The 14293-nt window shown below is 47.3% G+C and overlaps 1 protein-coding gene across 1 annotated transcript in view; it reads left to right on the top strand.

Moving 5' to 3' along the window:
• Positions 1-13978, top strand: part of LOC147902165 (ABC transporter B family member 1-like) — a 69667-nt gene extending 55689 nt beyond the window's left edge. Inside the window, exons 10-12 of the mRNA XM_087374444.1 lie at positions 11450-11874; positions 12009-12250; positions 12360-13978. Of these exons, the coding sequence (XP_087230570.1) occupies positions 11450-11874; positions 12009-12250; positions 12360-13568 (1876 nt within the window). The 3' untranslated portion in view covers positions 13569-13978. The remainder of the gene's footprint in view (positions 1-11449; positions 11875-12008; positions 12251-12359) is intronic.
• Positions 13979-14293: the final 315 nt, after the last annotated feature.

A 14293-nucleotide genomic window follows, 5' to 3' on the forward strand; every position in this document is an offset into this window, starting at 1 on the left:
TGCTTCAGATTTGCTGCTCATGCAGCTCGTGGCGTCGCTAGCTGCACTACACTATGGTGCTTTCCCTCTCCCTCAAAGAACCAATTGCCCTTCTCTCTCTCTCAATGGAGAGTCGAGACCTTCCTCTTTCTCACAAGAAACACTCTCATGAAATGGATGGACGGAAAATTTCTCTCTCAAGAGACGGAAATTTGTTTTCAATCTAAAACTAAAACTAACCTAGGAGAAAAACATGAGCTCCTAAGGCATGCCTACAACTAATCTAGGAATGGGAGCAATCCTAGTGAACTACTAATGAGCTAAACTAGGAGAGCTAAACCTATGCTCTGATACCATGACAAAACATGCGTGCCTCAGGATCTATGGAGCACTCTAAGGTGGATGGAACCTATGTGGAGACATGATGAAGAGAGTGCTCATGACATGTACCTCAAGTCAATTAGGTTCCAAGATAGATTAGCTTGGACTCATAAAGAGAATCTTGAGGTAGTGCAAAGTGCTTGATTGATATTACTTCAAATGAACCTCCCTTTTATAGGTGAGGGTACTTACATCCATTTGCTTGCTCACATGTGGGATATCTCCTCCATGCCATGTGGCAGCTTGCCCTTTACTCATACCTTTTCTCTACAAGTGCTCATGGCACCACAACTCTCAACAACTCTCTCTCTCCACCCTATCACCTCTCTCTTACATTCCACCCTCTCTCTCCACCCACCTCCCCTTTTCGTAAATCGTTCCTCTGCATCCCTCCACACTCTCTCTTACATTCATCTGTCTCTCTCCAATTCTCCTCACCTCTCTCTTACATTCATCCTGCTCCCTCCACCCCACTTCATCTCTCTTAAAATCAGCCCTCTCTCTCGGATACACGACTTTGCCATACGCCCCCCCAATTGGAGCTGACCACTCATACCTGGCCTTCCATATCTCTGCCACTATGCCAGCCACAGGGAGAGCCCCCCCGCGTCTGCACATATCCAGATCCACTTTGACCGTGCCCTTGACCCAGTGTACATGGGTCACTTAGCCAAGGAGCTCCCGGTTCTACTTGGAGATGATATAGACCTCAGCAGCACCTCCAACACCCTTGTCTCTGTGGTACAAGACACTGCTACAATGTCATTTCCCACAAGCCAACCCATGCAGATCCAAGATGGGAAGATGCCCCAAAACCCTTGGTGGTTCGACGATGAGTGTGGAGAGGCAAGAGCCTACCTGACATGCGAATGCTCTTTACGAAGAAGAAACCATGCGAATTGATTTGGGGATGATGACACCGAAAGTGAGCATGCACTGATGGAAAGTACAAGAAAGAAAGATCAAGCTTTAATGGCGAACACAGCATTGAAATTTCTTCCTAGTCATCGATCCTCTAGACGCAAAGGAAAGTGTCGATACTGTGGAATAGAGGGTTTTTGAGTTTGAATGTAGATGCAAGCTGGCGGATTTGGAACGGGAAGTAAAGGAGTTGAAGATGGGATCGTCCAATTTTGGTAATGATAAAGTTTGCATGCATAACGTTCATGAAGTTGGCCATGTTTCTAAGGCATGCATGGTGGATAGCCTTATCCTCGATTCAGAAGAAAATCATCATAAGAGTTTATCGAAGGAGTTGGGGACGTGGAATTCACATTACCAACATGTGATAAATTTTATTTTTTGGAGTGTTGTATGTTACAAATTTAAAATGAACTTATGTTCCAAATTTAAAGCAAGTTATGGAGTGTTGTATGTTCCAAATTTAAAACGAGATCTCATTTCAGTAGCTTGCTTGACTAATATGCACGTAATAGTTGAGTTTAATTCTAGCTCCTACATAATTCGTTGCAAGGATCCAATCAGATAGTTGCCAAAGGTCTCTGACATCAGTCATTGTATCTCCTCACTGATACAACAAACATTAAAAATAGCCACTAGTGATAGCAACCTTGATATTTGGCATAAGCATCTTGCCCACCTGAGACATGGAGGATCTTTCGAACAATTGACATGTCGTAAGAGGTGGGTCTTCCTCACACATAGGATGATGAGATTGTGAGGTCGTTTTGAGAAGGAGACCCGACCACTGGATGGGGGTTTCTATCGTAAGGGAAGCCACCTATTCCCATCACCGATCCAGATGTGTGGCACATGTATGCATGTTCCCTCTATGATACCCATATGCGGACACCATCGGATATGCCCTCTATGCCCAGGCTAACCGCTTGCCACTTGTTCACCACACAGAATGTACGGGCTGCACTTCGACGATTGCCTAATCAGAGAGCACAGGACGATGAGGTCCTACGGACTGGAAGTCCTAGCCCCGTCCTAGTACAGATGTTCAACTGGACTGTGTGCCACGGCTTCCCACTTGCTTGGAGCACTACCACTATTATACCGATATACAAAGGTGGGGACCCTAGGGAGACTGGGAGCTACCGTACCCTCATGATTTTTTCTTTTCATGAAAGAGGCTTCTATTAAGTATGAAAAAAACCCGCAAGAGCAAGCTTAATGCGGAAATACATCATGCTGGACATGAGAAAAAATAATCTAGAAGAGTAAGCAAAAAGTCAAAAAGAGTTGGAGAGAAACCAAGTTTGAGGCTGAAAATGCCACCTCAACCCTGATGTAGTCTCTGAGCAAAAAGGGGAACCCCTCCATTCTGTAAGGAATATAACCCTCCTGGAAGAGGCTGCCCTGGAGGACCCTTGCATGCTCACCCAACTGGCCATCAGAGTGTGAATGGTATCAGCCCAAATAGTGGCCAAGGTATGAGAAGGGCGGACCTGAGATTCATCAATGGCCTTTGTGCATTTGGCCCTCCAGATCTGCCAAGCAGTAATACTAGCTAGTATCTCCCACGCAAAATCCACACCAGCATGCACTAGTCTATATCGGGGGATAGGCACGTCCTCTAGAGAGCAAGGCTCAACCAGGTGCTATCGAATAGAAATGGCCCAGGAAGCATCTTGCCACTCAGAGAATATCTGAAGACCTGATAAAGAGATCCAAGCCACTGATCTCCACGTGATGAAGAAATGAGGGGGGGGGAAAGTGCTAAGAATCCTAGCAGTCCCCATCACCGACTCATCTACAGTTGAGCACCTCGGACAAGTGGAATCTGCACCAGATCCGGACCTCCACCTGTTCACTGCAATCCCTCCATGTATAGAAAGCCAAAAAAATAAAGTATTTCTTCGGGATTTCGAGAGCCTTCTCCAAGAGCATCTCTGCAAGTAAGCTGAAACTTGATAGCCCTCCCAATGAGTGGATTTGGAAGGTCTCCAACCTCTACAACTGATCTGGGACCTTCTGGCATTACTAACCGTGTAACCAAAGAAAGGAAGACTCCTCTCTTGGTTCTCTGCAACAATCCATCCCCACTCTCAGGGGTCCCACTGAAGATACTTTATGGGGACTCCTCCATAGAGCCACAACCTCCATGAACCCGAAATATAAAGATGGGGTCTCGGATCTATATGCCAAGCAAAGTCCTTCCCCTGTTCCACATAGCCTATGATCCTGACAGACTGAAATGAAATGCCCAAAAGAATATCATCTAAGGAAATAGACAACCTGCCACCTGACTGTACATCAAAAACCAAGGCATCCTCTTGTGCCCCTAAGAAAGCAATGACCTAAAGAGGAATACGAGTCCTGGAGAAAGCCCCCATCCAAACTGAGCAGGCCACAGGTCTGTCATCTGTAACCACCCAATCATGAGGTAAGGTTGCAACTATCTGAAGTATCCTCCCTATACTTCTTCTGAGGTGACTCACCAACTGTTGTTGATGATCTTTTGGAAGCCTTTTGAAGGCTTTCCAAGAGCCGCCGACAGAAGCGGCAAGGCCTTTATGCCACTTGGACCACTGCATATAATGAGATAAAGCAAGTTTCCTACCATGCTCATCAAGTATGCAATCATTCCACATGCTAGGTTGCCTGTCAATCTCTTCGAGAGAGGAGGGAGTAACTCTCCGAAGGGTACTTCTAAAGCTTGACCAAGCTTTCAAAATAGCAACCAAAAGCGGGGAGGATAGAGATGTGAGACGGGCTGAGGTGAAAATCCATCTAGTGCTATCAATCCAATCTCCACCTGAGGGGGGTCTGCAAATCTGAATGCCCCGAATGAAGAAATTTCTTCAAGGCTCCTCCCTAGGCAAAAGGCCTCTAACCACAAATTTGCAAAGCAAGGCCTTGCATTGCAAATCTGGGTCTATGATGTTGAGACCCCCCTCCTGCGTGGGAAGGATTAAGGTCTCCGAAGCCATCCTGGCAATAATGTCTGCTGTGCCATCTAGCCCACTCCATAAAAAATTCCTTATAGGCCCTATGAGCTGAGTGATGCAATCCCTGGAGCTACACCAACAGGAGTAAACATACCAAGCTGTGGCCAGTAGAACCTGGCTGACAATCACCACCTTGGGTGCAAGGTCTAATCTGGCTGAACTCAGAAAAGAAGTTATCTCCTGATACTCAACACCGGAGAAAACTGCTGGGAAAACCGACTTGGCACCCGAAGTACCTGACTGACACACCCCTTTGGGTCCAAGTGAAGCCCAGATCAGCCCCCCAATTTGGAGTGTCATCATCACTGATCCAAAAGCCATTGGATTTGTTCCAATTAATGTGAGCACCTGCTGCCATACAAACAAGTCCAAGGCTGTCCTGAAAGAGGTGAGGGTCTGAGGGGAGGCCTCCAAGAAAATAGTAGTGCCATCTGCTACCTCGTAATCAATGAAGTCCTCTTCATGTCTGAGCGGTGATCTGAGCCCAAAAATGTCAGCTTGAGTTCCGAGAAAAATGCTCATAGCCTCAGCCACAAAAAGAAAAAGAAAGGGAACAAGAGGTCATCCCTGACGGACTGATCTGCAAATCTGAAATCTATCTCCCCTAACCCCTGCTATAAGTAGTCAGCTGTGGGCTGATCTGTACAAAGCTGAAACCTCTCTGATCTATGCATCTGAAAACCCAAAATGAAGAAGGGTACCCTCCGAGAAATCCCAGTCTACCCTGAAGTGCCCAATAAAGTGATAGGTCTCCACTATGACACTAAATTTCTGCACCCTCCTTTTGGGATTAGATGTATGAGACTCTCTGTAAGTGAGTCAGGCATCTCACCGGAGTCCCAAACACCCTGCAGGGCTGAGGTAGTGTGATCCCCAATCATATCCCAAAAGGTCAGGAAAAACGAGGGTGTAAGTCCATCTAGACCTTGGCACTTCCCCTTGTGAAGGGTAAGAAGCGCAGACTTAAACTCTAGGTTGGTGAAAGGTGCATCAAGAGAGCCTCATATCAGGTTTCACCAACCTAGGAATACACTGCCATATGACCTGCCTGGCATCATCAGTGTCCTCGCTACCAGAATCTGTTGAGAGAAGGGAGGCATAGAAATCTGTAGCTATGCGCATGACTGCATTCAGATCTGACTGTAAAACTCCATCTGAGTCATGAGTTGACAAACACTCTCTCTACTATGTTTGGGGCCATGAGTAGAGAAGAAATGCTTATTGACCCTACGTCCCATCTGGATCCAGAAGGACTCTCGTGCATGAAAGGCATACTCTGCTCTCTGATCTAACAAAATCTGCTGGTGAGCCCTTATTGCAGCAAAGCACTCCTGAATCCAAGCATCGTGTGGCCTCTTTTGCTCTTTCCTCTGCAAGGCTGCCAACTGTTGGCAAACACCAATCTCTCGTCTAAGAATCTCACGTCTCCTGGTACTCACAACCACATGTTAGAAGTCACTAATATTAGAGAGGGCATGTGCCAAATGAGATGAGGAAGGCATTCCACCCTATAAGTAAGAAACCCAGATTTGCAAAGCTGCCTCTATAAGGTCCTCCTCTACATAAAGGGCATCAGGAATCCTAATATTGGCGGATCGACCTCTCAAGTGCGGCTCAGAAAACATCAGCACCACCGGTAATTGATCCAAAGTAGAAACCCTAGGAGCGAATCAAACTGAACCTCCTCTATCCAAGGCCCAATCGTCAACATAGAGACAGTCAATACATGCACGGATATGCATCTGCGGTCTCGTGTTTGACCGAGAAAACAAGAGTGACTGTGACTGAGTGTGAAAGGCATCATCAAACCAAGCATCTCTGCCATTGAAACTGAAGAGGAATGCATCCCAAGCTACCCTTTCCAAGAAGTGGAGGCCACCCTCTCTGACTCCTTTTTAGTCTGAAGGCAACTCCACCATGTTGAAGTCTCCTCCAACGACTCACGAACAACAATGGGGGCCCAGGAGAGCAACTCCCTCCAGAGCAAGAAACGATCCCCTCTATTATTAGGGTCGTACAGGTTGAGGAATCCAACTTTACGTTCCCCAATCAAAAGAAGAATCCACTGGGCTCTAGAGGATAAGATAACTCCGTGTCCAAAAACTAGAGGGAGAAAAGAGTTCAACATTGATTGCATGTGTCTCCCCTGGTGCTCAAAGCAGGTGACCAAAAAGTGTGGCATGAAAGCAACTTACCTGACTTTGTGCAATCTCTGCCATCCATCTTGTGCTCCATAATGAATAAGACAGACATCAATGGAGCTACCAGAAACACCTAGATGAAGCTGATTGTTGATAGGATGTCTACGGCGGCAATGAGGGATGCCACCAAGTCTCTGAATGTTCCAACTAACAATCCTCATCGATGGGAGGAAGTAGCATGGAACATCTTACCCGACCTAGTGGCGGAAACAAACTCCTCAATGGGGGAAGACCTCCTGCTCAATGAGCGAGCGAGAGAGCCAAGTGGAGGAAAATACACAAGGGAAAGGACTCGTCCACCTGAGGAAGAAGACACCCTATCAATAGGAACCCCAACCATTGTCTCACCAAAAGTAGAAGGCACAAAATCCTCCTCCGGCAAGTCCGTGAGGTTTGCTAGGGCTACAAAAGACTTCTTATGAACCAAACCTGTCACAGGGGTACAAAGAATCCCTTCTGAGGGAAGCGGATCAATAGTGTAAATAACCCCTTTCCCTCTGTCCAAGAGGAGAGCTGAGGGAAGGGATTGCTTTGAAATGCCAAGATCTTGGAAAGCTGCAGGGGCCTCTCTAGCCGAATAGATATCATCAAGAGCTTGGCCAAGAAGAGGGGCTGAAGCTAACACTGAGTCAAATGGGAGAAGCTACAACCAAGGTTGCATCTGGAGCACTAGCGCCCTAAACCGAGTGATGTGTAACATCAACAGGAGAAACCTGAACGGGAATATCCAAGGCTCTAGAGGGGATGGCATCCTAGACGGTGGCCTTCTGATCACACGAACCGGAACTCATCTGGGGACAGCGGGGGCCATGGAAGTAGGTGGAGGTACTGAGGGAGCACTCTGTCGAGAAAGAGCGCTTTGACATGGAGGAGCTGTACCAACACCCTGTCGAGGTCGAGGAGGAGGTGCTGGAACTGTACCAACACCCTGTCGAGGTCAAAGGAGGAGGTGCTGGAATTGTACCACCCCCTGTCGAGGTCTAGGGAGAGTTGCTATACCTGAAGATTTTTTGGGCCCCTTCTTCTTTTGAAGGCATTCCCTGACGAAATGCCCAATGGTCCCGTAGATCCTACACTGGTCCTGTCTACCTGCGATCTCCACTCTGTATCGAAAGAAAGAGCCATCCAAATGCTGATGCATGATATGATCATCTGATAAATTAGGGTCCAATGTAAGGACCCTAACTCTAGGAACCTCGTCAGACCTGATCGCCTCTGCAGCTATCGAGGGCCAACCAGGGAGGGGGGGGATCTCAGTGACAATACCAAGCAATGGTAAACCTACGGAAGACCGGGAAAACATACGAAAAAAGAAAACCCCTACTTGGCCTCCTCCATAGGGTCAAAGCCCAGCATAAAAGGGCCGAAAAAAACTTTCTATGTCCCAAGTGTAAATACCTAGCTTTGAGCACTGTGTTCGCAACCTAGTGAATCAAAAACAACCTGGAAGAAACCTCGCCCTAATAAGCGAACATCTTTGAGTCGAGGGGTGAGGTCTGAAGGTAGCATCGCAAGCATCCAGTCTCTGGCTTGTGATCTAGAAGGGTGAGACTCGTAGATCCGTGCAATCAATGTGGTAAAACTTTCAATCTCTACATCTTTCTTGAGCTGCTGCAACTCGTCTTATGAAAATGTAACTACTTTCGCGGCCAGTGTAAGTGGAGTAGGATTGGCTAAATGGAAATCCATCGCCAATCAAGGTGAATAGGCCGCTGAGAGAGGGGCGAAAGGAGGGGGTTGAGGGGCAAAAGAGGAGGCAGGGAGGGGCAGGAAGGGAGGCGGAGTAGGAAGGGGCGTAAGCGGGGTGCAGGGAGGAGGGACGAAGGAGGGGTGTAGGGAGCGGGAGAGGGGGGGCGAAGGGAAGAGCGTAGGGAGGGGCGTAGGGAGCGGGGGGGAGGGGGTGGGGGAGAGAGTGGGGAGGGGGGCAGGTTGAGAGGACGGAAGAGGGGGGATGGGCTGAGAGGGACTAGTAGCGGGAGAGGGCGGGGGAGGAGGGGGGGCAGTGGGAGAGGGCGAGTGGAGAAGGAGGGGCAGTAGGAGAGGGCGGGTGAGGAGCGAGGGCAGCGGGGGGGAGAGGAGAGGCGGGCTGAGAGGGAAGGGGCTGAGGATGGGGCTGAGGGAGAGGGAGAGGGAGGAGAGGGGTTGGGGGACAAGGAGGGTCTGAGGGAGAGGGGGGGCAGCAAGGGCCGGGGAGGAGCAGCCGTACCCGTGTGGGGTACCCCATTCGTGCCCTCGTGTAGGCTCCTTTTCACACTAATTTGCTCGTAACTTTCAGCCGTGACCTCCGATTGACGATCCGTCTGCACCGGCACATTCCCGCACTCAAGGGGGACAATCCTAGGCACAATTATAACATGACGGTCCCTACTACACTGCCATGTTGTGACTTGGATGAGTGTAACTGTTTGGATGAATTTCAAGGGGGGGAATTTGGGGTATAGGGTGGTGTCGAAGACGTTGGCCGGAGCGTAGTTGCATGCATAATTGTCGAGAGGTGGACCAGACACCTCTTTCGCAAGTCCAGGTGTTGATGTATGTATGTTAGGGGAGTTAGAGATGTGTTAGCCCGCTGAGCATGTGCTGAGGTCAAGTGGTCAGAGGAGATCTGTAGAATTGCCGTAGCTTGTACTGCTACTGTCAGCTGTATTTGGCTCTGGTGGAGGTTGGAAGTCACATCCCGCACTGCCTTCTGTTGAGCTTGGAGAGCTTGGTTCACGCACGCTCCTTCAACCTCTCTCATCTATTTGGACCCGAAGTACCGTAACCTCTGTGACGATTTCATAGAATTGGTCTCAGATGTCCGCTACGGTTTGTCTTTTCAATTCTCGGGCATGCTCGTCCTTAGACAAGCTAGTAAATAGTTCTAACATTTGAAGCATTTGGTTGGCTTGATGATGGAGTATGACAGACGGTGATGAGAATTGGTGAAATTGTTTATACAATTGGTGCCCATGTAGCCATCCTCACGATTCTGTAGTACTTGTTGGGGGTTGCTCCAATGGTCAGCCACTTCGGTACAGTAGTCGTATTCCTTATCTAGCACTAGATCTCCTTGTGGCTCATTGACTGGCATGATGTTGATGGGTGGTGCTGGTGCCGATGTAGCCTCAGGCTCTTGCTGTTGCTATTGATGGAGATATATTGGTTGCAACTGTACGCCAAGCTATAGCATCTCGGGGGGCAATTCCTCATTTCCTATCTCCATAATAAGCATTTCTTCCGAGGTATCCGCATTTGCCAATGTGATAGTAGGAGAAGGTAGTGATGTCTTCCATGCTGGTGATAAGGGGATATCCAGATCCTCAATAGGTATTGGCGACCGGGACAGGGTCGTTTCTTTTTCTTGTATCTCCTTACTGATGATCACAGCCAATAAGTGAGGAATCTTGCATTTTTTGCCAGATGAACCATCGAGTTTCTTTGTGAAGAATATGACCAAATGCTAGATCCAGTCTTACTTTAGCTGCCTACTGAGAAAATTAAATGTGCGGACTGGGAGGGATCGATTCTTGCTGCGCCTGACCCCCAGGACTGTTGATAGGAATGTCGATGCTTCCTTCAAAGATCTCAAAGTGCTTACTTGGGGAATGGTAATGGACAATTATGGACTTTATCTACACCTTGCACTCCATGTGGGAACAAAGGCAAGGGGGATCTCATAGGACACTGAAACATGTGAGTGATTTATAATACAACTCTGCCTGCAGGCACATTTCAACACCCTTCACAAATTGAGATAACCGATGGATGTCTAGCTCCCTTGAGAACCTTGACAGATTGAGCTAACCAATGGTCTATTCCAAGGAGTTGTCGAATTTTGTCAAAAGAGTTATTTCTGGTGATAGGACACTGCTCCGCCCATACAACATCAGAGCACAGTGATGATTGGTATGCAGATAGCAGTGCCTCAAAATACATGTCAAATCACAAGCGCTGGTTTAAGGTAATGAATCCCATGCATCCAGATTCTTCTGTTTTGGCTGGTGATAGTAGGAAGTGCCAAATGGAAGGCATTGGGAAGCATTTTGTTTAAGACTAATATAGGAGAAGAAAACGTATTGTCCAATGTCTTCTGTACATAATTTGTATAAGATTTGCTCTCCACTAAGTCAAATAACTAAAAAGAAAATGAGAGCAGAGTCTCATCAAAAGGAGACTGGAAAGCTTGTTTCACAAACGGGGTGGAGGATGGAAGATGAGGAGAGGAGTAATATTTGGACAACGGATCCCTCAAAACGCATGCACCCTAGACATACCTAAGGAATGCAGATGCCTATCTCAGATCAGCACTCGCCCCACCCCTCAAGACACCCTTGCATGTCCCCTACACCGTACACGTCCAGTGTGAAAACAGTCTTGCAATATCTGATCAATTTTTGTAACACCCTCTGTTCTCTGTTCAGTCCTACTGGATTAGATCTCCATTTGCTTGGTGAGATGTCTATTTCAGGTATCTTTGGAAGCATAGGGGTGACTAATTGAAGGAAAAATATTGAGATTAGTTCAACAAACCAGAGCTTTGGGATTGGGAACAATTTTCAGACCAGTAGTAATTGAAGGTCCAAAAGACAGCAGAGTTTCTCTCTCTTTGTAGTAATGCCTCAACAATAATTTCACTGGCAATGACTTGAGGACGTTTCTAGCTAACAGATCCTGTGGATTTTGAACCCTTCACATACGAGGTTACCTACACATCCTGAACGGCTAAGCTCAGGACTCCAACAACTGCCACTTCTTAATCTGTATCCTGGTCTGCTTTGTTCAATTGACATAATGATCATATGTTGCATGATACCCAGCATATATGGTGCCCTTTTACAAATCATAAACAGAGTCTTTCCAGTGCAAACTATAGGATCAAGTAGAGGATCTTCAATTGAGTCTTTTCGAAGAACATTAATCCGTATTCCATGATAAGAGCTGCCAAGGGTGCTGTCTTTTGGGTGAAATTTTGCAACTGGGTGCATGCAGAAAAATAAGGGCCTCACCATATACTTCTCCGGCTTTTGGAAGATTGTCCTTCAATTCTGAATATCAGAGCATGTCAGTCAAGTTGGACGAAGGAAGGGATTACATGGAGGAAGAAGCATCAGACACTGCAAACTTTTGGAGGCTTCTCAAACTTAATGCACCGGAATGGCGTCAGGCTCTCTTGGGTTCATTTGGATGTATCTTGACAGGAGTTGTAAATCCATTTACTTCACTGTTACTATCATCTGTGCCAGGCCTTTTCTACAACCCCGACCATCATTATGTTAGAAGACAAGTCCGTTTGTATGCAGTATATTTAGCAGTAGTTGCCGCAGTGGGAATGATCGGATATATCATTCAGGAATATTTTTGGGGCTATGTGAGCGAGAATTTAACAAAACGTGTTCGGGAAAAAATGCTGTCAGGTAAGACATATGGAGTTTGTTCTTGTAGCTTATACTTCGCTGTCCCTCTCAGCCTCAGTTTATTTTCCCCACCACAGCTCTGATAACCAATGTATGGAATACTAATGGTGCAATTACTGCAACTGACTTGCCAGCTATTCTAAGAAATGAAGTTTCATGGTTTGACAAAGAGGAGAACAACAGCAGTGAATTAAGTGCACGTTTAGCTTCGGATGGGACAACGATTCGAGCCGCAATTGGGGGGAGAATCTCTTTGGTTTTGCACAATCTCACAATCATGACCGTGGCCTGCATCATATCATTTAAGTTGTCCTGGAAAATGAGCCTTGTTACCCTTTCTGTAACCCCTCTTGCTTTTATTGCAGCTGTCGCTGAGGTATCTCCTTCATTCTCGCCAGCTTAATAGAACACCATTAATTATTATGTTTCAAGCATCATGATATATCCATTTCCACTGGCTTATGTTTGGCTCTTCAATCTGGCAGAAATTGTTTCTCCAAGGATATTCTGGCGATCTAGAGCGTGCACATCGCAAGGCAAGCATGATAGCAGGAGAAGCTGTGGGAAACATACGAACAGTTGCAGCATTCTGTGCCGAACAGAACATCCTTACCCTATTGGAAGGAGAGCTAGAGGAAAGTAAAAGGCAGAGCTTTAAGAGGGGGCAGGTCTCAGGGATATCCTATGGATTTGCACAGATGATCAAATTTGGGACCTTTGCGGTGGCATTGTGGTATGGGTCACTGCTTGTAAGGCAGAATCAAGAGAGTGGGTCAGACATGGTGAAAGTATTTTTTGTGCTCTTGATGGCAGCCATCGTGGTGGGAGAAGCAATAGCACTGGTTCCAGACTTGGTGAAGGGAGGGCAGGCCCTAAGGTCTGTCTTCCACATATTGGACAGGGAGACGGAGATAGAAGCAGATGACGAGAATCTTCCAAGTTTGAATGAGGTCAAGGGGGCAATTGAGCTGAAGAAGGTGAACTTCAGCTATCCTGAGAGACCCCATGTGCCCATACTGACTGACTTCAGCTTGAAAGTTGAGGCAGGCGCCAGCTTAGCCTTGGTTGGACCTAGCGGTTGTGGTAAGAGTACAATCATAGCTCTGATTGAGAGGTTTTACGACCCTCATTCTGGCAAGGTGATGATTGATGGGATGGATATAAGATGCTACAACCTCAAGTCGCTCAGGGGGCACATTGGGCTGGTGCAGCAAGAGCCCGCACTCTTCTCAACGTCCATCTATGATAACATCCTGTATGGAAACGTGCATGCTACCGACGCTGAGGTTGAGGCTGCTGCCAGAGCCGCCAATGCCCATGAATTCATCTCTGCCTTGCCTCAGGGCTATCACAGCCAGGTGGGCGAGAGAGGTGCCCAGCTCTCTGGAGGGCAGAAACAGCGTGTGGCCATCGCCCGTGCCGTGCTCAAGAACCCTGCCATCCTCCTCCTTGATGAGGCCACCAGTGCGCTCGATGCCGAGGCAGAGGTGGCAGTGCAAGAGGCCCTCGAACGCCTCATGCAGCGCCGTACCGTGGTGGTCATTGCCCACCGCCTCTCCACCGTACGTGGTGTGGATGCCATCGCTGTACTCCAAGACGGCACTGTTGTAGAGAAGGGGCATCCCTCTGAGCTCCTTGCTAACCCCCACGGTGCTTACTCCTGCCTACTTGCCCTTCAGAACCTTTCTCAGTGAATCATCCCAAACCAACCCCTTTGCACTCCTCAAGTCCTCCACAACACGTTCTATGCATAGTCCCGCCTCTCGCCCTTCAAAACCTGTGCTATTGTCATCCTCCTCCTCCTTGTAAAGCAACAAGCTTCTCCTCCCAGCTCTTTCTCCTCCTCTCGTACGTCTTTCTCTTCCTCGACTATCTTTTCCTAACACCTTCCTCCGTGCTCCTCTCTTCAAAACGTGCACATACCCTACAAGATGCACTGTGCACTTTCTAAACTTTCATCGCTCTACCTCTTCTTTGACATTCGGATATCTCCATGCCCACCACTGTATGAGTGCATCAATGAACAACATTTCCTGCCATGTTTGTGTAAAAGAAATGCGACGTTAGTGGAGCTGTTTACAGCTTAAAATTCAAAACGATTATGCTTTCCACAAGAGAAGGAAATAATCTGAATGTGGACCTTATGAATAAGAAAGTTAATGTTATGTAAAATTGAATGAGTGACAATTCTGTATCAAAGGGATCCCGTTCTAGTGAAAAGAAAAGTGTCAAAACCATGTTTCCTAAAGAAATATAATTTTTTAAATCTCTTGAAAAACACGCTCGGATAAACTTGCGCATAGGTTTCTGCTCGTAAAATTGACGCATCCCAGAGAGCCATTGAAAGAAGCCAAAGAGAGATCATAGGAGAAAGAGGACTCAAGAGGAAAGGAGGGGACCAAGGACTCAGGACTAAAGG

The sequence above is a fragment of the Dipteris shenzhenensis genome, chromosome 5 (genome assembly GCF_047967505.1).
Source record: "Dipteris shenzhenensis isolate YYH24624 ecotype China chromosome 5, Dip_SZ_1.0, whole genome shotgun sequence".
Taxonomy (NCBI): Eukaryota; Viridiplantae; Streptophyta; class Polypodiopsida; order Gleicheniales; family Dipteridaceae; genus Dipteris; species Dipteris shenzhenensis.